The 20,159-nt window shown below is 42.4% G+C and overlaps 2 protein-coding genes across 4 annotated transcripts; both read left to right on the top strand.

The window, feature by feature from the left end:
* The first annotated feature begins 139 nt into the window (after positions 1-139).
* Positions 140-5,289, top strand: ssuh2rs1 (ssu-2 homolog, related sequence 1). Of its 2 annotated transcripts, XM_070910075.1 has the most exons (13): positions 140-423; positions 524-588; positions 1,142-1,246; positions 2,541-2,616; positions 2,799-2,928; positions 3,106-3,166; positions 3,267-3,388; positions 3,477-3,539; positions 3,634-3,716; positions 3,836-3,928; positions 4,108-4,213; positions 4,608-4,715; positions 4,853-5,289. In XM_070910075.1, exons 1-13 carry the CDS (start codon positions 401-403, stop codon positions 4,991-4,993), a joined length of 1,176 nt encoding a protein of 391 aa, XP_070766176.1. In that variant the 5' UTR covers positions 140-400; the 3' UTR covers positions 4,994-5,289. The 2 variants fall into 2 exon arrangements, with proteins under 2 accessions (XP_070766176.1, XP_070766177.1); XM_070910076.1 differs by lacking the exons at positions 140-423; positions 524-588 and adding an exon at positions 834-906.
* A 358-nt stretch (positions 5,290-5,647) lies between these two features.
* Positions 5,648-20,159, top strand: LOC139288697 (DDB1- and CUL4-associated factor 1-like). 2 transcript variants are annotated; one of them, XM_070910073.1, is made up of 25 exons: positions 5,648-5,873; positions 6,650-6,770; positions 6,890-6,966; positions 7,060-7,133; positions 7,229-7,342; positions 8,185-8,322; positions 8,496-9,092; positions 9,433-9,534; positions 9,628-9,786; positions 10,158-10,337; positions 10,509-10,718; positions 10,869-11,038; positions 11,181-11,305; positions 11,767-12,002; positions 12,529-13,604; positions 13,701-13,899; positions 14,291-14,373; positions 14,886-14,970; positions 15,074-15,307; positions 15,929-16,022; positions 16,414-16,518; positions 16,707-16,780; positions 16,875-16,970; positions 17,076-17,349; positions 18,746-20,159. In XM_070910073.1, the coding sequence occupies exons 2-25, from the start codon at positions 6,658-6,660 to the stop codon at positions 18,799-18,801; spliced, it is 4,671 nt and encodes a 1,556-aa protein (XP_070766174.1). In that variant the 5' UTR covers positions 5,648-5,873; positions 6,650-6,657; the 3' UTR covers positions 18,802-20,159. The 2 variants fall into 2 exon arrangements, with proteins under 2 accessions (XP_070766174.1, XP_070766175.1); XM_070910074.1 differs by lacking the exons at positions 5,648-5,873; positions 6,650-6,770; positions 7,060-7,133 and having other exon boundaries at positions 6,952-6,966.

The following is a 20,159-nucleotide window of genomic DNA, read 5'->3' as shown; positions in this document are numbered from 1 at the left end:
TTATCACATTTTAGCCGCACGCACATCTGTTTCACATTTGCTTACTGCCCATGAAACGGATTTGCGCACTTCCTGAACAGATTGGATTTTTAAGGGGCGGGGGGCTTTCTGTACTTCTCTAAATTGAGCGAGCGCATTATCATAAAGTACTAATATATAACAGCTTGACCTCTCAAGCTTAACTAAGAACACCGCAAAAAGTTTTGTTCCTGTTCAACAGCCAGAAAAGGCGGCGGCAGCTGACTGACATGCTGAAAACGGGGGTGGGGTGTGATGAAAGGTAAACGCTCAGCTTTTTGTCACATGATGATCGGTGATATACTGACTGCGTGATTAGAGCACGTATGAAGTCTTTGGACAGTTCGCATGTTGTTGTTTAATTGTGTCCCACCGCTTTAAAATGGAGCATCAGCCTATAATGAGGTGAGTGTCGCTTAACGGTTTGTGTTTTTCTCCAAACTACATGTAGCGCGCATTGTTTTACCTCCTCACTGGCCTAACTTTCGTTTCCCGTTACTTGCAGCCACCAGAACCGCACTTATGGAGTGGCCAATCCCGGTTATGTACCAGCAGCACAGGGGGGACCTGGTAAGATCTACGGAGGTGTAATTTCAAGCTTTTGCACTTAACTTTAAGACATTTTTATAATGATATGCGTTTAAAGTCAATTAATAGTGTAATAACGAATAGCTTCAGTTGTACGGTACAGTTCACACACATGAAGTGACGTCATTTTCGACGTGCAGGTTATTTGAGGTGGCTGCCGCCTCGGTAGCTGTAGGAGTTGTGTGAGCTACCGGTCATATACAGAAGTGATAGTGTTTGTTAAAAGACGAAACCTGGTCTGCAAGTCTTTAGTGTAGCTGTTAAATCATCTCAGAATGGATAATAATGCGGAGGGGCAAGGTACGTCTCTCACTCACGACACTGTCTTCTGGTGGTGTCACGTAGAAACTTGTTGTTACATCTTGGAATCCCAAGAATTCAGCTTTTCTGAGGAGGAAAAGTTTTACAATGTAGCCTCTAACAGTTTTTTAATGCTCGTCGTTTGTGTAATGCACGAAAACTTTAATACGCTTTAAAACCTTTGAAAGTCTACATCCATGCACATGACTGAACTGGTTCTTCTGGTTTGTTTTAGCAATGTTCGCCCCACCCGCAGCTGAGTCCCAGGGCCCCAGCGCTCCTCCGGCCAGCATGTTTGACAGCATGCCTGGCTATGAAGGAACAGTGGCAGGAGGAGGAGGTACAGTAAGCCGCACGTACTCCTTTTAGTAGTCCTATTCACCCCACTGACAGCCTCTGTGACAAAACGTCTCACAGTGCTGTCATATTCACTCCCTGGCCACTTTATTAGGTACACCTATACAGTCCAGTACAACAGCCCTGCCCCATGCAACCGTGTTAAGTCTTGTTTTGAGACAATCTGGAAGGGAACAAAAAATATTTCTCTTTGTTGATTTTTCTTCAGGTTTTAATTGTATTCAGCCCTTGCACATAGGCTGCTGTTAAATTTTAAATTGGATGTGAATGTTTTTTGTTGGTTAACTTTTTTTTTTTTGACAAACAGAGAACAGAGAGTTTCGAGTAAATGGTTCTCTGTCTAGTATACTCTCATGTTCCACAGGGTCTTCTCCTTTTATTTTTCTTGTATATAAATGACTGTCAGACTCATTATCAAGACAAGTATGTCCTTACGTTTGTGGATGACTCGGTAATAGTCAGCCTTTTTGCACAATGAGGAACGGAAACGGTGGTAGAAGTTGTCAGTTGCTGTGAACAGTCTTTCCTACAACTGAATGTGTCCAAGACCACGTAGATTGATTTTCACAGTAGACCTACTTCTCCTTCTCCCATCATCATTGAAGGGGAGCCTGTGACTGCGGTCCATCCTGGATGATACATTTACCTCTGACACCAACACTGGTTTTTTTTATAAAAAGACTAATCAAAGAAGGAAGGAAGTTCAGGAGTTTTAATGTGCAACGTCTTCTACACTTCTTTTTGTGTCAGTAGCTGTGATCTGTTGGTTTGGTAATCTCAGTGTGTTGCACTCTCTCTGATGCTTTTGGTGACAATGACTACAGTGACGTTGGCGCTAACCTGTGTATGAAGCTTATAATGGTCAGTTTTTGTTAAAACATTCTGAGAGGTGTTAATTCAACTGTACGTTTATTACTGAGGTGGTTTTTGGTGGTGTTGCACTGGACTGCATTATATATGTGTTTCTAATATTTTACCCCCCCCCCCCCCCATGTTTGTAAATGTGTTGGACAAAACATTAGAAAGACCTCTAAACATAATGCAGTTACATTGTTCAACACCACTGCCAACTACTTCAAAAATAAACATATAGTTAAATTAACATTATCTGTGTAAATGTAGAATTTATCGCTGAGCTGTTGTGTTGTATTTTACAGGTGTACCTAAGAAAGTGGCTACTGAGTGTATACTGTATATAAAAAAAGAGCACTAGGAATGATTGTTCTTAGGATAAAGCAATGAAACAGTACAAAAAAAACGTTCAATATCTGCTGTAGGTGGATTTCTGCCCCCTCCGATGCCTGCTTACCCAGTTCCTCAGCCTGAACCTGGACCTGAACAACCACAGTGGAAGTAAGTCTCAAACTATTTCCTTTTTTCCCAACATTACTGCTCAGGGTATTGCAAAACATTTTCCGTTATGTGCTTTTAAGATTAAAGCAATCTAAGCACTTAATGCGCTACAACAGCTATCATTTCCTCTTAAAAGATCAGACTGCGTGACATAAAGTACCTCATTCCCTCACTGCTGACAGTATCCCATCTATAAGTGAAGATACTGCGTGGGAAGCGTTTGCCCTGTTTGCCTCCAACAAGTGCTGCTACAGTTCAGCACCAGCAAAGGATGGTGTGATCACCAGCATGGAGGCGTTCAATACGTACAGGGTAAGAGGAGGTCTATGTATGTGCGTGTGTTTGGGAATTAAAAGTATTAGCTTGTATGGTAGTTTTGGGTGTTCAGTGCATGAATAACCAAAGTAAATGGATGTAGACCAATCAATACAACCGGATAGAGCAATAAAATTACTCTTGTGTGTTTTCTTCACCCCTGCTTTGTTTTAGTACCGCCTGGAAACCTTTACTGAATCAAGATGTACAGAGTGGAGTCACGAGCCATACAATGGTACAGCTCTATTAGCGTGTGCATTACTTGCATATGTTTAATTCTCTGTCAGCTATTTACTTCTCACTGATAATCGAATATGTTGTTTTATTTGGATCAGGCCAGTCAGTGGATGCTTTTGCCCAGTCACTTCCAGGGCCTTGGGATATTCCTGCTAAATCTCCCAATTTTTTTCTGGATGGCAAACAGTCTATTAAGGTTCCCTACACATCATCTGTGAAGGTAAATTATACAACACATGTCTGGAGAAGAAAAAGCTCCTGTACTTGCTTTTAGAGATTTTTCCTGACGAGAAACATTTCATATACAGACCTGCCACGTTTGTGTGGGAATGGGGCGAAGACCTTGCAAAGACTGTGCCGGTGCCGGTAATGTAAGTCATTTCCACAGGCCTCATTGAATGGTTTATCTTAAGACCTTCAGCGAGATCATCTGATCATATGATTTTGTTTCTTTGCGCCTGTCAGAAAGTTTGTTGGGTCTGCAATGGATCTGGTTATCGCCACGGAGACGATAGATGCCACCACTGCAGTGGCAGAGGGAGGGAAAAGTAAGTGTTACCCTTTGCATCTCATAGATTTCTAATGAAGTAAAACTGACAGTAAGTGCAGTACAGTTTGTGCTTCTCCTAAAAGGTACTGATAGTTATTAAACACAATCTGTTTACAGTTGCAGCCACTGTCACGGGCAAGGATCGAGGCAATGTGACACATGTCACGGAAAACAACAGCTTCTGGTCTACATCAACCTCACAGTGAAATGGTGCTGCTTCGTCAACATTGTTTCATCTATCCACAATGTCAGACTTAACTAAAGCAATGAATAGTATTTCTTAATGATCTGAAGGTCATCAACATTTATGGTTAGTTCATACTGATAATTAGTGTATAGCGGTTGTAAAATTAAACTGGATTTCTTATTTTTTATGTGCATGCTTTCAGGACCAACAACTCTGATAGCTACGTTGTGGAACAGTCAAGTGGACTGCAGCTGGACAACCTTAGCAAGGTGTCTGGCAAGGAGCTTTTCAGGGACTCTCAGTACATGGTAAAATCACTTTTCTCACTTTCTCAGGGGGGCAAAAGGTATAGGTATAGTTTTTTTTAATACATAGAACATGCAGATTGCTTGGATTTTGGTGGGAACATTTTTGCCTGATCTATTAGATCGTTGTTCCACATCACATGTCAACACAGGATGCTTTTCAGCCACACAGAAGCATTGTGCCTAGACGCATTCCTGTGTGACACTGATGGAGAACTGAAGCTGCTGCTGCTGACATGCTCCTTTCACTATGCAGCATGTGAACTGTGTAGACATTGTGTCAGGCCTAATACTGACCCTATATTCCGAGCTCATAATTGTTTGTGTGAACCAATAATACCAATAAATTGACAATGATTCAGCCCTAATTTATTATTTTTCTGATTACCCTGTGCAGGTATACCCAGTAATGGGCTTCCCAGACCCTACAGTGGTGCAGGCTGCACAGCGCCTTGTCAGTGAACACCAGGGCAAGTACTCGCAGACATCACGCATTCTTCAACAGGTAACAGTGCATCTACTATTCATTTATCGGCTACTATTTTGATATAAAATAATAATATTTGTTAATGGACTAGATAATACTCGTGATCAAAGCCTAATTTGGTGTAACATGCTCACATTTGCTTTCTTTGTCTGCAGCGTCAAACCATAGAGCTGATCCCCGTCACCAAGGTGACCTACTTGTGGAAAGGGAAATCGCACATTTACTTTGTTTACGGGAATGAGTTTAAAGTTAATGCAGATAACTATCCTGCTACCTGTTGCTGTACTGTAATGTAAATGCAATGGTTGTGTATGAAGGTTTTTCCTTTCCAGATCATTGGATATCTAAGTAAGTCAGTTCTTCTGTCAGTTACCTGACATGTGGGCAGTCATGACCTTGTTCACCTAAAATGAGGGATTTAACCTATGAACTCCACACAAGTCAGTAGAACTCATGAAGCCTCTTGAATAAGCAAGGCTGCACAGAAAGTCAGTTTACCTTTGACTAACTTAATACAAGATAACTAATGATAAGAAAGTCATTTTTATTGTCATGTGCCATTTTAATTGGCAATAAACAGTTTCTGATTTTTTATGCATGCGCCACATAAAAGAATTGCTTACTGACACAATATAAACCATAATAATATGATATCCTGAATCTTTTTGCTCTTACATGGCAGCAGTGATTTTTTTATTATCAGTAAAACCAACTATTTGATACTGAATATTATTTTTTTGGAGCAGTGTTTTTTTTTAAATGTTAGTAATGTGTATTTGAACCTAATGCATTTGTTCTCCTGGTAAAACGAATTACTTTTTATATGAATATAAATCTTTATGTTAAATGTGTATGTGACAAAAATGTGTAATACCTGCTTTACTTGCTGCAATAATTCAGCCATTTGAATAAATGGCATTTCTCAATGTTTTGCTGTTGAATCGTTTCGTCATTAAAAGTGGACTGTCGCTTGCAAAATGACGTGAGGAACGTGTTCGCCATAATGATAATAAACCGTGAACATAAAGCTACAATAAAGCAAATTAAGCTTCGGCTGTGAAACGGTGATCGATACGTAGATCCTCACCTAGGAGCAATCACGTTTGGACTTATATCGGCGGATACGAGTCCTGGTAAATTTGGCAAAGCCGAAGAAGAACTGAGCGGAACAACGAGGTAAAGTTAGCATGCTAGCTAAGTAGCCAGCTTTACCTGTGAGGCAGCTAGCTAATACCTTAGTGCTAGGCTGCATGTACAGGCAGGTTTCGTTGTTCCCAGTATGATTTGAATCTGACACAAAAACCTGTGCATGTCTGGACAGCTCAGGCTGAATGTAAACTATAGCACTGGAATTCAGAAGTGGCCACTTTTAACAGTGTTGCTAGCTGGCTAAGTAGACCAGCTTCCTTGTTTAGCCACAGTCTAGCTAGCTAAATATCGCAACAGGCAGTGTCTGGAGTTTGCTGCTGCCTGCTACAGTTAAGTGTCGGCTATAAGTGAATGTGGGAAAACAGTTGGAGATGAGATTGCAGTTCCCTGTCAAATGAGAAAAGATGGTTAAAAATTTTAATCTAGCGTTATATGCTAACTTGTAAAGTAATAGTCCTGCGTGTTTGACAGTTGCAGTCCCTGGAGGGCAGCTGCACCTGCACACACGCCGTTATATGAAGTTTGTTGGGCCATGGAGCGAATCCGCTTCTTCTCCGCTCTATATTTCCCCGACTATAGCGAAATATACCATCTGACTGTTTGAGTCAGCTGAACTACAGTCATGCTTTCCTGTGTTTGTGTCTCGGTGTTGTTTTTGTTGACTTTTGATGAGGATGAGTCACCACATACATATAGCAGCTTACTTTGTTATAGCCCTCGAGTTGCAGTTAAGTGTGGGCTGAATGGTAAAGAATATATTAATAATGAAATTAATACACATTAAGTGCGTGCCATCCTGACAGGCTGCCCCATGGCGTCGGCATCTGCCAGTGTGGACTCCAAGGCAGAGCTGACTGCTCTACTGGAACAGTGGGAGAGGGAGCAACAAGGCAGCACACAGGAGCTGGTTAACATCATCACCAAGTAAGTAGTTATGCGTCTCGTTTCTTTAAAGTCTGTATGATAAGTCAGTGTCATGAACTGTGTTTTGGTGTGTGTGTGAATGAAAGATGGTAAATGTGTTGATGTGCTGTAACTTTCAGAATCTCAGAGCTCGTTGAGAAAGAGACAGAGGAGTACCACAAAGCGGACCCAGACCCTTTTGATGATCGACATCCTGGTATGAAAAACGAAAAAACAGAACACATAATGAGATGATTACCGGAGATGTAAATGCCATGTATGTTTTTGACATTTCCCTCTTGGCCACTAGGGAGAGCTGATCCAGAATGCGTGTTAGGGCACCTGCTCAAGATCCTGTTCAAGAATGACGACTTTATGAACACAGTAAGAATGCATGGAGTGAATAGAGGCTGTTTTCATGCAAAATAATTTTTAGCCTCTGAGTCAGAAGGTGATTTATTTTGTTCTTCCCTTTGTAGCTGGTGAATAGCTATGTGATGACCAGCCGAGAGTTTTCCCTCAATGCAGCAGCTTGTCGCCTGCTTCAGAACATCATGCCTGGATTGGAGACAGCTGTGGTCTTTCAGGAAAAGGTGGGTTATTTCTGAGTTCATGATAAGATAATAGCATTTAGTTTTTTTTCTTTGTTCTCTTGTTCAAACAATGTCTTTAATTTATTTCAGCTGTTGTGTTGCCATGTGATTTTCCAGATGCATATCCAACATGCTGTGTTTAGTGGTTAAAAGTACATTAAGAGAAACACGTTTATTCACCTTCTACTGGCGACATTATACATTCGTGTTTTGCGTGCTGACTTAAATTATAAAGTCAACTGTCACAACAACAACAACAACGACAAAGAGGAAGCTGCATAAAAAGGGAACCGTTCTCATTTTGACTTGAGAGGAAGATCTCTGTGATGTCCCTCAGGCACACTGCTCTGTCTTTGTTTTTAAAGCAGTGGAATAGGGGAACAAGTTAAAGGCCAGATGCTCAAGTAGTTTTTGATGAAAAACAGAGTACGTTCATAAAGTAAGATTTGAAAGCCAAATTAGTCATCTGAGCAAAAACATCAAATTTAGCTATCTAGAGACTACATCAGTTGTTGTTTGACAATTTCTGTTTGTGGAGTCACAGTCCAGCCTGCGAGTTAGCTGCACTTTGACCACCGCTCTGTGACAGTTGACTGGTGGACATAATGTTTAAAGTTTCAAGATTATTTTGAAAAGGGTAATCTAGACAAAAAAACCTACAGTATCAATACTTTTATTTAGAACTACACTTGTGAAATTATGATTGAAGCCATCAGACATCCTTATTTGACCAAAAGATGAGAACAAGTTGGGGAAAATACAGTCCTCAAAACCTTTCTTATATTTGAATCGGCTCATATTCTTGTTTCTAAACACCATTTGCTGGTGTTTGTTTTTCTCAGGAGGGCATAGTTGAAAGGCTGTTTAAGTGGGCTCAGGAGGCAGAGCAGCCCCTCAGAATCTATGCCACAGGCTTGTTGGCCGGCGCTATGGAGAACCAGGACATTGCAGCCAACTACAGGGAGGAGAACTCCGTTTTGGTCAGTAGGGGATTCTGGTATCTCAAATGTCAGTTATTTATTTTAATGAATAATGTGAAAGTACGTAGTGATTGACAGGGTATTACAACAACTATGTTATCCCGCAAAGCAACAGTTGGTGGTGTGAATTAGCAACTTTCCGTCAACTTGTTCTTCATGCTTTACTTTGACAGGTGCCTTTGATGCTGCATCGGTTGCGTGAGCTTCAGGATAAGGATGCTGAGAACAAAAGGGAAATCAAACGGCCCAGCCCCAGGAAGACTTTGAGTCAGCCTCTGCTACCTTTGGATGAGGAGACTGTTGACGGAGGCTTTGAAGAGAAGCCCTTCACACTGGGCAGAAACGGAGCTGAAAGGGAGGGGACGGGGACAGAAGAGGATGGGGAAATTCCTGTCTCAACCATCGAGCCTGAAAACGAGCTTTCATTCCGTCTCAACTCCCCTCTTAAGACTAGCAGTCGTGCCAACTCGGCTGTTAAAACCATGATGAAGCCCATGTCTGCTCCAGGTTCGCTGACTCACCAGGGCATGTCCGACGGCAGCAGTTACCTAAGAAGGAAGGTGGAGAGGGAGAGCGGCAGGACCTCAAAACAGAAGCTAAATTTCTCTTTGCCAGAGCCAGAGAGGAACTTCAGTGAGCTTTCCAACAGCAGCTGGTCTGAGATGAGCCCCTGGGTGATTGGCAACAACTATCATCTGTACCCTCTGACCCCAGAGATCGAGCAGAGGCTTATCCTGCAGTATCTCACACCTCTGGGAGAGTATCAGGAGGTTTGTCCTTTAGCATCAGTCTCCACAGTGCTTTCTTCAACACTTCATGCAAGTTATGCATTTCCCTTGTCTTGTCACAGACTCTCCAGCAGATGTCAGTCTTCTTTAATTATGATTTAAAGAAATGATTCTGTTCTGATGCTACGAAAAGGTGGTTTTAAGGGGTCACCTCATGCATTTTCAGTTTATACAGGAAATTGTCTCACAAGACACAAAGACTCACAGGCTTTTTTTTATGTTTAACATTGGTTCCAGCCACCAGCCATTTAGAGGGTTCCATAGTAAAGCAGATTAACATGATTTATGTGTTCTCAATGCCCATTCCTCCTCCTACCTGCAGCTGCTGGCGGTGTTCATGCAGATGGGAGCTCGTGAGCTGCTCATGCATTACATGGATCTAAAACAGACCAATGACGTGCAGCTCACCTTTGAGGCTCTCAAGGTAAATGCCACCTCCTGTCATCGACCCTCCATGCTGCGAAACACAATGTCAAGCTCTTTAGACTCATTTCTCTACTCGTCTCTCCTTTCGCAGTACCTGGCGTCTCTGCTGCTGCACAAGAAGTTCGCTGCGGAGTTTGTGGCTCATGGAGGAGTTCAGAAGTTGCTGGAAATCCCCAGGCCATCAATGGCTGCCACTGGAGTGTCTCTGTGCCTCTACTACCTTGCCTATAATCAGGATGCCATGGAAAGGGTACAAAACAGACACACATCATGCAAATACATAATGAAATCTGGAATATTGCCATCACTTTTCTTGCAGCTTCATGTGCACTGTATGTGCTGAAGGAAAGATGGTAATGTATTAATTGTTTGTCAAATGACACCAAATTCCTCCCCTTCATAAATCCTCTTTCTAAAAGATTTCTTGTATGTAAATGTAGTGTACTATATACCACAAAATGTCACTTTGGGCTACATGAAAAGTAATATATTCATTCACAAAATCATCTAAGCATTAATATTAAGATATATGAAGAAAAGTTATGATAGATTTAATATGTATTACATAGCTCTAGTAGCAGTGCACATTTGTATTCATTTGGTGTGTCCTCTCCTCTCCAGGTGTGCATGTTGCCGCACTCCATCCTGTCAGATGTGGTTGGTTACACGCTGTGGCTGCTGGAATGCTCACATGCGTCCGGCTGCTGCCACGCCACCATGTTCTTCTCCATCTCCTTTTCTTTCCGTGCCGTCCTGGAGCTCTTCGACAAGCAGGACGGGCTCCGACGCCTCGTCAACCTGGTAGGACAAACCACATGTGATCCTCTCTGTAACCGTGTCAACTTAACCGTCTGTTTCATTCATAAAAAATATGGTATTTCGAGAACTGATAAACTGAGCATTCAATACAATATCACAACATAACATAACAGATTGCGTTACTAATGTGTCATATGAACCAACTGTTCCCAGATTAGCACACTGGAGATCCTGAACCCTGAGGACCAGGGAGCGCTGCTGAGTGATGATGAGATTTTCTCCAGCAGGCAGACGGCCAAGCACACCTGCATGGCCCTGCGCAGGTACTTTGAGGCCCATCTGGCAATCAAGGTGGAGCAGGTGAAGCAGTCCCTGCAGCGCACAGAGGGGGGTGCCCCCATTCACTCCCAACCCTACTATAAGGTATGCAGAGGACAAAGGATAAGTGAGATAGACATTACTGCACAATGCATTTATTTTTGGATGTTTTCTACAGATGTTATGCTTAGTTGTTGTAAATGAAATGCAGGAGTTTGTGTTCCTCTAGTGATCACTACTCGTTTCGTTCCCCAGGCGGTCAGCTACAGCCACGAGCAGGTGGTGGAAATGATGGAGTTTCTGATAGAGTACGGTCCACTCCGACTGTACTGGGAACCAGCAGAGGTCTTTCACAAGCTGTCTTGTGTCCAGCTCCTCCTGCAGCTGATCTCCATTGCCTGTGACTGGAGGACGTACTATGGCAGGTATGGACCGGACAGTAATTCTAATTTCTTCCTGCTTCCTCTTTTCCTTTTTCACATTTTTTACTAAACGAGCTGTTCCCACCTCCAGCTATTAAGTAACTTGTGATGTTGAGATATAGTGATTATCTTTCTTTCCCTGTAGGAGCGATACAGTGCGTTATGCCCTCGACATCCTGAGTATCCTCACAGTTGTTCCAAAGACCCAGCTGTTGTTGTCTGAGGCCGTTGCTGTGCTCGATGAGGGGGGATCCACTGTTTCCACTGTTGGTAGGTGTTATCAGCTAAGACCCGTCTATCAAACATTACTTTTAGTTAGAAATTGAATAGTATTTTCATCAGCTTAGAATATGTTCCCTCTTATGTGTTTTGTATTTTATATGAAACAACAATAAAACTACTTGTATACAGCCGATAGTCACTAACACATTCAAGCAGCGTGGGATACAGTGTGTTGTGTAGTAGCTGTTATTGTAAATGTGTCTATAGAGCACTGGTTCAGTGTCCCATTTCTTGCATGAAGCTGAGCAGTTGCTTTTTGGAAGTGTAGTGCAATAAAATTCAAATGATTATTACTCTCCACAGGATATAATAACATGTAGTAGCTTTGTATTCTCAATTTTGTTTATTTCATAAAACCTGTGCCCAGCTCTGCTGAGAGATGGCACAACTCCAAGTATTATTTTTCTGCAAGGTTTTTCATTTAATCATTGGCTTTGTTTCTCTCTCAGGAATGAGTATAGTCCTGGCAGTGGCAGAGGGAGAGGTGTTTGTAAATGATGCCGAGATTCAGAAGTCCGCTCTGCAGGTCGTCATCAACTGCGTCTGTGCTCCAGACAAACGCATGTCCAGCATTGGCAAGTTCATTGCTGGCACCCCCCGTCGCCGCCTGCCTCAGCAGACCAAAGCCAGCGAGAGTGTGCTCACTAAGATGTGGAATGTGGTGCAGTCCAACAATGGCATCAAGGTAGAGTTAACATTTGTGATTTTTTTAAAAGGCTGTACTTGACATTTTTTAAAGCATTGACAAAAGGACTGAAGTCTTTCTAGTCATTCTGTTAGACAGTGTGTTTAAAGTTGTGTCAGTATTTGTGCATCGTGACTGCTAAGTGCTGTAGTGGTAAATGGACTACATTTATGAAGTGCCTTTATCTTGGGAACAGTGCTCACTTTTTTTAAAAACACTTTTTAAAGCCTCACATTCACCCACAAACACCCACATCCATACACTGAATGCGGTAGAGCTGCCATGCAAGATGCAGACCTGCACAGCAGGAGATTTGGGAAGGACACTTGCAGAAGGAAAACTGGCCAGACATTATGACATGCTAATTTACAGGCAGCAAGCTTTCTTAGCATTTAGAGAATTTGTCCGCCTCTTTTCATGGCTGCTACTTAGAAACTACCGGCCAAAAAAAACCCTTTCAAACATGCCCTCGGTTCTGTCAGCCGTATATATATACATTAACTTACATTCTGCGTCTGTCCTGTAGGTGCTGCTGTCCCTGCTGATGGTAAAGATGCCCATTACAGATGCGGATCAGATCCGAGCTCTGGCCTGTAAGGCTCTGGTGGGTCTGTCTCGCTCCAGCTCGGTCAGACAGATCATCAGCAAGCTGCCTTTGTTCAGCAGCGGACACATCCAGCAGCTCATGAAGGAGCCTGTGCTCCAGGACAAACGCAGCGAACATGTCAAGTTCTGTAAGTTTGCGGCTGAGCTGATAGAAAGGATCTCTGGGAAGCCGCTGCTGATCGGTACGGACGTGTCTCTGGCGTGGCTGCAGAGGGCCAGTGTGGTCGCTCAATCCAGAATTTCCTTCCCTGAGAAAGAGCTGCTGCTGCTTATTAGGAACCACCTTGTGGCCAAAGGCCTTCATGACACGGCCACCACACTCACCAAGGAGGCAGATCTCCCGATGGCATGTCTGTCTCATTCTTCGCATTCAACTTCTGCTTTCCCTCCTGTCGCTCCTCCCCTACCTGCCTCCCCTGTTGCTACTCTACCCCGCACCCCGCGGCTGGCCAACGGTGTTGGGTCAAGACTCGGAAACCATCCCTCTCATTCATCCACCCCAGGATCCAGTAATCCACAAACACGTCCGTCTACATCACAACCCACTGGGTCATCCTCTACTGCTTTCCCCTCAACGTCTGTCCCCCACTGTAGCAATGGCTCCCCTCTGATTGGACGAATCGTTTTCTCTCGTGAACGGCAAGCGGGCTGCAGCACAGTGAGCTGCAAGAAATCCCGGGTGCTGAGGCAGAAATCTGACCATGGGGCCTTCAGCCAGAGTCCAGCCATGAAAAAGCAGTTTGACAGGCACCTGCCCTCCCCCCCTGCATTAGACAGCATCATCACAGAATACCTGAGGGAACAGCATGCACGCTGTAAAAACCCTGTGGCAACATGCCCACCTTTCTCTCTCTTCACCCCCCATCAATGCCCTGAGCCCAAACAGAGACGCCAAGCACCTATCAACTTTACATCCCGACACACACGGAGGGTTATATATCCTAAATACGGAGGAGTGGATGGCGGCTGCTTTGACAGACATCTCATCTTCAGCAGGTAGGTAGCTTTGTTAGATTCATGTTTCCTTCCTTCAACACAAACTTGGAATACTTGACCATCATTTCTTGACATTCTTTATTTTCCATTTCCCAGGTTCCGTCCCATCTCTGTGTTCAGGGAGGCAGACGAGGATGAGAGTGGATTCATGTGTTGTGCCTTCTCGGCTCGCGAGCGGTTCCTGATGCTCGGGACGTGCACAGGGCAGCTCAAACTCTACAACGTGTTCACAGGCCAGGAGGAAGCCAGCTACAGCTGTCACAGTTCAGCCATCACTCACCTGGAGCCCTCACGGGTCTGTAGAGGAAGCTACTAGTATATCAACAATTTTATGCTATATCTTGCTGTTGTTGCTGAATGTAATCTTATCTTATCTTGTCCTCTTACGTGTAAGATATTTAAAGTCCCCCTCTGCTGAAAAATGTGTTTTGCAAATGTTTACTTTACTTGGATGTCTGAGTTTAAGACGTATACGTACAAGCAGTATTTTGCGACTAGTATGGAAGTCCAATCGTGGTCCAATATGCAACTTATACAAGATGTAATTTTAAGAATTTTTAACAAGGTAATTACACTATTTTTTACAGTGCACACCAGACACAAATTATTATCCCAAGCAGAGTATGTTTATATGTCTTAAAACATGTATGGAGGGCATCTTTAACCATCATATTTTGTATTTTTAGGATGGCTCCCTGCTCTTAACGTCAGCCTCTTGGAGTTACCCTCTGTCTGCACTGTGGGGCATGAAATCAGTGTTCATCATGAAGTAAGTGTTTGCACAGAAGAGTGAATCCATATTTTTACCAGCTACATACAAAATTCATTCTTAAATAAAGTTCTGAAATAATGAAACATATGGAGTGCAAAATTGCCAGACAGCATTTACGACATGGTCTGCTGTCCGACAATAGACTATCGAACAGTTCAGTTGAGCCTGTCTGTGATCCCTCTGCCTCCATGTATGTGGTCTTCTCTGCCCAATGATACAGCAGCTTTGTGCTGTCAAAAGAGGGAGCTGCAGAAAGGAGATGACATGCTGTTTAATTATGCACGCTAACAGCCTGAGGGCTGCAGTCTTCAGTTCATGGGACACAAGCACTTGGCTTCATTCATCCGCACAGTTTAACCAAGGCAATACTGGGACTCTGCCGATGGATTCAGATTTGTTCTACAATGTCTTTAAGCAATTATAAGTTTTAAACTGCTCAGCTTTTGTACTCACACTGGTGCCATGTTTTTGGTTAAATATTGAAATGTTGTTGCTCTCGTTGTCTTCAGGCATTCCTTTCTGGGCGACCATTACGTGGAGTTCAGTAAGCTTTCACAAGATCGTGTCATTGGGACTAAAGAACACATAGCACGAGTACGTATGTCATGTATGGAACATGATGATATGAAATGATAAATACAGGAAAAACATTACCCACCAATGGTGAATGCTTACGTTCAGCTCTTCTCTTTGCCAGATTTATGACATCCAGACAGGTCAGGTAACTCTGACTCTAAACAACCCAGACCTGGCTAACAACTACAAGAGGAACTGTGCCACCTTCAACCCGACAGATGACCTGGTACTGAATGACGGCGTGCTGTGGGATGTGCGCACGGCTCAGGCCATCCACAAGTTTGACAAGTTCAACATGAACATCAGCGGTGTGTTCCATCCCAACAGCCTGGAGGTCATCATAAACACGGAAATTGTATCCTTGAGACTTCACTCCAACTCCACTCAGTAGTTGTTGAGATATTTCAGTCTGGATCAAAGTGGTAGACTGACATTGCCATCCCTTAGAGCTATGCCGCCAGCAAAGCGCGAGACAGCACAATGACTGCATACATTTTTGTTGAATTGGTGGTTAAAAATAATGTAAAAATGAAAATGTTTGTCTTAAAGTCCTCCATATAATTGTTAGATAAGGATGGTTATTTTGATCGGTGGGTTTACGTCACATCGCAGCATTTAAGAGACCAACACACAGTCGTTTTTGTATTTATTGCTAAAATTAACAGCTAAAGTAATTGAATTATTGTAGTTCAAGAGTGCTTGTTTAACGTTGGACTAAGTAATGCTGATACAGTGGAACATTTCATAAATCTGACCAGGACAAAAACCCGATTGTATCTGTGTTTAAATTTGTAGTCGCTCCAATGATGGCATGACTATTGAGCTTTTATTTCACAGCTAAACATTAAATATTTATTGCACTGAAAATTGATTTCACTACCCTGGGGATGGTTTTAATCACTGTGTAATTAAATTCGTTGCAGGTTTAGTTGATACAAATGAAAAAGAATGTCATGGTCCTTAGTTGGAGTTTCAGTGGGACCTGCGGACCTTCCACCTCCTCCACACAGTTCCCGCTCTGGACCAGTGCAGGATAGTCTTCAACAACAACGGCACCGTCATCTACGGAGGTAAATACAGCAGCCGCTGCATGATGGGTAATGTAGAGCATTTGGCATCAAGCCTACAACTCAGTGCAAGTGTGTGAAAGGTGTGTTTGAGTGAAAGACTGGTGATTATGAAGCAAAATAAGCATGTGTGTATTTGAAGAGAGGTGTGAACAGAGCCTGTAGAGGTGTGTGTGTGTGTGTGTGTGTGTGCGCGCGCTTGATACAACAGACACTCAGAGCCATATGGGCAGAAGGCTCAGTGTTGGACTGGCAACAGAGAGAACCAGCTGGTTCACGCCACCTCACGGGAAGAGCCCATGAGCGTGTCGTAATGGCTCTGCCCAAACAACGACCGCTTGAACCAGCTCGCTGTGCAGATTTTAGTTCCTCTCTCACTCGTTTGCTCTTGCAGCAATGTTGCAAGCCGATGATGAAGATGACATGATGGAGATGCAGATGAAAAGTCCATTCGGTTCATCGTTCAGGACCTTTAATGCCACAGACTACAAACCAATTGGTAAGGCTTCCTGCCCACACCTCACTTTAATTGATGTCTTTCATGATAATTAAGGGGTTTTGCCTGGAGACCCTTTTTTTGTTCCACTTGTGAGTGTATATATAATACACTGTAGTAGTTTATAATTATGTTTAATAACTGTAATATTTATTGTAATATTTGACACATGTTCTACGCTCTCCTCTCAGCCACTATTGATGTCAAGAGGAATATATTTGACCTTTGCACTGATACCAAAGACTGCTACCTGGCTGTGATTGAGGTAAATTGTTTTTGCCAAAGGTTTGTGATAATTTATATAGCTTTTCAAATGTGCTGAATAATTTAATTTCCTTTTCCCCCTGCCTGTCCGGTAGAACCAAGACTCTGTAAACACTGATACAGTGTGCAGGCTGTATGAAGTTGGCCGGCAGAGACTTGCAGAGGAAGAGGAGGAGGATGAGGAGGATCAGGTTCTAACTTTGTTCTTGTCATTTGGATAATGCAGTACATCTTTGGTTCATTTTAGGCCAGATTAACTGTAATTTACCTTTTTATTTTTGTCATTTGTGCACCAGGAGGATGACGATCAGGAGGAAGACGACGACGATGACGAGGATTCAGACGACGATGTCGATACAGATCCCCTTATTGCCGAGCTAGAGAATGAGAACGGCGGAGAGGATGAGGACGACGAAGAGGAGGATGATGGGAATGATGAATTCTCTCCCTCTGATGAAGAGGTGGCACGCCTCCTCGAGGAGGATGTCGACGTTGGGGATGACGACGATGAGGATGACAATGACGACGATGACTCTGATAATGACGATGTTGATCTGGATGGTGACAATGGTGAGAAGCTCTTCAACTGAACTATCTGAGGCCGTGTACGAGGATAGCCAAGATAGCTTGATTTCTCTGTGGATGATTTGACACAAGTTAGGATTTTTCTGTTCTTCAAAGTTATCTGCAGATGTTGTCTGATCAACAAGTCCTGAAGCCCAAACCTTCAAAAGTGCAAGTTTATTTACAGTTTTTAAGGCAAACCCCATACCTAAAGTCATTTTCAGACACAGAGGGATGATGATGATTCAGGAAACCCTTAAAAACTGTTGGGAGTAATTGTCACAATTTAATTTTCACAGTGAAGAGTTGAATTGATATATATGATGAAATACACAACAAGATGAAATAGGAACCCTTATAGGGTAATGGTAAATAGGTACCAACCAACACTTTAATTAAGACATGAACTTAATTAAAACTTTCTGAGAGTTAAAAGACTAATGGAAACAGAAAACATGACATTTAACTACGACGTTATGATGGGGTTTTGATATTTGAGCAGTAAAATGTATTAATACTTGCATCAAAGTACAGACTGTTTTCACATGGTTTGAAACAATTAATTAATGTTTAACTGGAAGAAGTTTATACACTAAAGGTTAATTATTTTATGTACCAAACACTATTTACTGAAACTTGACTGTGCAATTAAATTCAAATTAAATCTGCTTAATCTTGAACACAACATCACTCACAGTGTAACAGTGTTCACTTATAACTACTTGTATAAGAATAGTTGTTTGGAAACTGGAAGCACTTTGAAAAGCAAAAGTATAACCAAATTACACCAGAAACAATAATGCAAGAACACACTTAAAATGACACTTGTGGCCATGATTCTGGCTTTCCAACACACCTACTTCATGCAAATGCAATCACATGATCATGGTTTCCACTCTCTCTCTATTCATTTTGCCATTATTTCAAAATAAGGGTGCACTGTTATTAAAGATAACTTAATCCAAGATTAACAAATCAATCCTCTATCTGCGCTCAAAGAACCCACGTAGGTGGATGAGAATTAGCTGATAACAGCGTGTTAGCCTGGATAAGTTAAGCTACCTTTTAAGAAGAGGGGCCTTGATCTGCAGTCTCAGGTAACAAGGCGGATGTTTGGTCCAGTTTCTGTGTTTTCATGCTTGTCTGGTCACTGTGAATAAATGTTGTCTTTCCCAGTGGAATTTGAAAAGTGCTGCCTTTGTTTATTCCACACGTTGCGAGAATGACAGAGGAAGCATGAATTTTGGAGAAAGAAATGGATGCAGTGCTCTTGCATATTTTGCCAGAGCTGCTTTGTTTCTGCCATTTTGGCATTTTTCACTCCTTTGCTCACTGACCTTAGCAGCACCAAGTCTCTGTATTCCCACATTTCTAAATCTGTATTTGTCTATCGCACAAACAGACAGCTCCGACAACTCTGACCTTGAGGATGACATCATCTTATCCCTGAATGAGTGAGGAGCCATTGGCGTCAGGGACGAAGCAACCGGACAACATGTCAAGGCTTCTGCCTCCATAGACATTTGAGCTGCAGAACGAGAGGCAAGAAAAGAGGATAATATCAGCAGATAAGGTGGGAGTTAACTTGGAGCACTGCCAGTTTGAAACAGTAGGTGTCTGCACACTGAGTGACAGGACCAAGGAAGAACAATCTCACAGAGATGGTGGGGGGGGCATTGCACACAAATTGACTTGCTGGTGGGCAAAAGTGATTGTATATGATTTATAGTTTTATAAAACAAAAGTGGGCTTGATGACGAGCGAAAGAAATGTCAGTGTGTAGATGCAGTGAAGAAAGGTTTTATATTTTATCACATTTACGGTTCTTCTAAATGAGCCTCTTCATTTGGTATTGATTCACTCACTTTGCAAGGCTCTGTTTGGTCACAGATTAGCGTTTGTAGAGGAAAAGGCTTACAATGCAGGGCTGTGCGTCTGCATTTGTGTGACAAAGGATACAATGCTCTCTGGAGCTTTTATTGTTGTCAGACCGCCTGGAATGATCACCAAAAAGTAAAGTATTGAATTAGGCAGCTAATGTAATGCACAAACATGTTGCTGATGGTTCATTGAGCGTGAAACCCGCCTTCAGGTTTCACCATAAACCGATGACCAAAATGCCACACACACACAGCAGTGCCATTCGTGAACATCGCCTCCTGAATTTTATTATACAGTCAAATTATAATTTATCATACAATTAAATTAGATTTATGCCCTTGAATTGCTGAAGAAACCATAGCGAGTGTGCACACACACACACACCTGCTCACTGTCAGCACATGACAGACGTATAGAGGCGTACAGTGTTATTTTACGCCCCTTTTTTGAGCCACGCAAGGTTTTGGGTTGTGTGGGTGTTTCTTAAAAAGATTACAGGTTGTTTTTTGTTTTTTGTTTTACAGTCCAGTCATACAGTGAACATTTAACTTAATTTAATGGTAGAAAACAGGATTTATCACAGTGACTTTGGTTCAGGACTGATAATATAATAAACCTCATCCCTTGGGATAAAATTGATCTTGCCAAATCTTGAAAGAGAGCTTAGAAACATTGGACACACAGTTTCCTCTGATGGAGTGACAGGAGGCTTCAAACTCCACATTTCACATTGTGAAAACATGCCTTGTACTTGCACACTTTTTGAAAGCAGTGCAAACATTTCATGATTTTTCTCATGTTTTTGCCTTGTATCTATTCATTTTGCCTGTTTTCTTTTTCCATAAGGAGACTTTTATGTTGACTTTCTTGAGACAGTTTATGTACAGCTTGTATGTATCTAAAGTATTTTTACTATAAATAAAGCCGCAAAAATA

This window comes from Enoplosus armatus, chromosome 8 (assembly GCF_043641665.1).
Source record: "Enoplosus armatus isolate fEnoArm2 chromosome 8, fEnoArm2.hap1, whole genome shotgun sequence".
Lineage (NCBI taxonomy): Eukaryota > Metazoa > Chordata > Actinopteri > Centrarchiformes > Enoplosidae > Enoplosus > Enoplosus armatus.
This window is presented reverse-complemented; position numbering and strand designations above follow the sequence as displayed.

Excerpts from the sequence above, each read along its gene's own strand:
- LOC139288697 (XM_070910073.1), top strand. The coding sequence starts at position 6,658 with ATGGCGTCGGCATCTGCCAGTGTGGACTCCAAGGCAGAGCTGACTGCT. Across the intron at positions 11,039-11,180 it reads TGGAGGACGTACTATGGCAG|GAGCGATACAGTGCGTTATG; the intron begins GTATGGACCGGA and ends CTTTCCCTGTAG. Across the intron at positions 13,900-14,290 it reads CTCACCTGGAGCCCTCACGG|GATGGCTCCCTGCTCTTAAC; the intron begins GTCTGTAGAGGA and ends TTGTATTTTTAG.
- ssuh2rs1 (XM_070910075.1), top strand. The coding sequence starts at position 401 with ATGGAGCATCAGCCTATAATGAG. Across the intron at positions 3,929-4,107 it reads ATCAACCTCACAGTGAAATG|GACCAACAACTCTGATAGCT; the intron begins GTGCTGCTTCGT and ends GCATGCTTTCAG. Across the intron at positions 4,716-4,852 it reads CATCACGCATTCTTCAACAG|CGTCAAACCATAGAGCTGAT; the intron begins GTAACAGTGCAT and ends CTTTGTCTGCAG.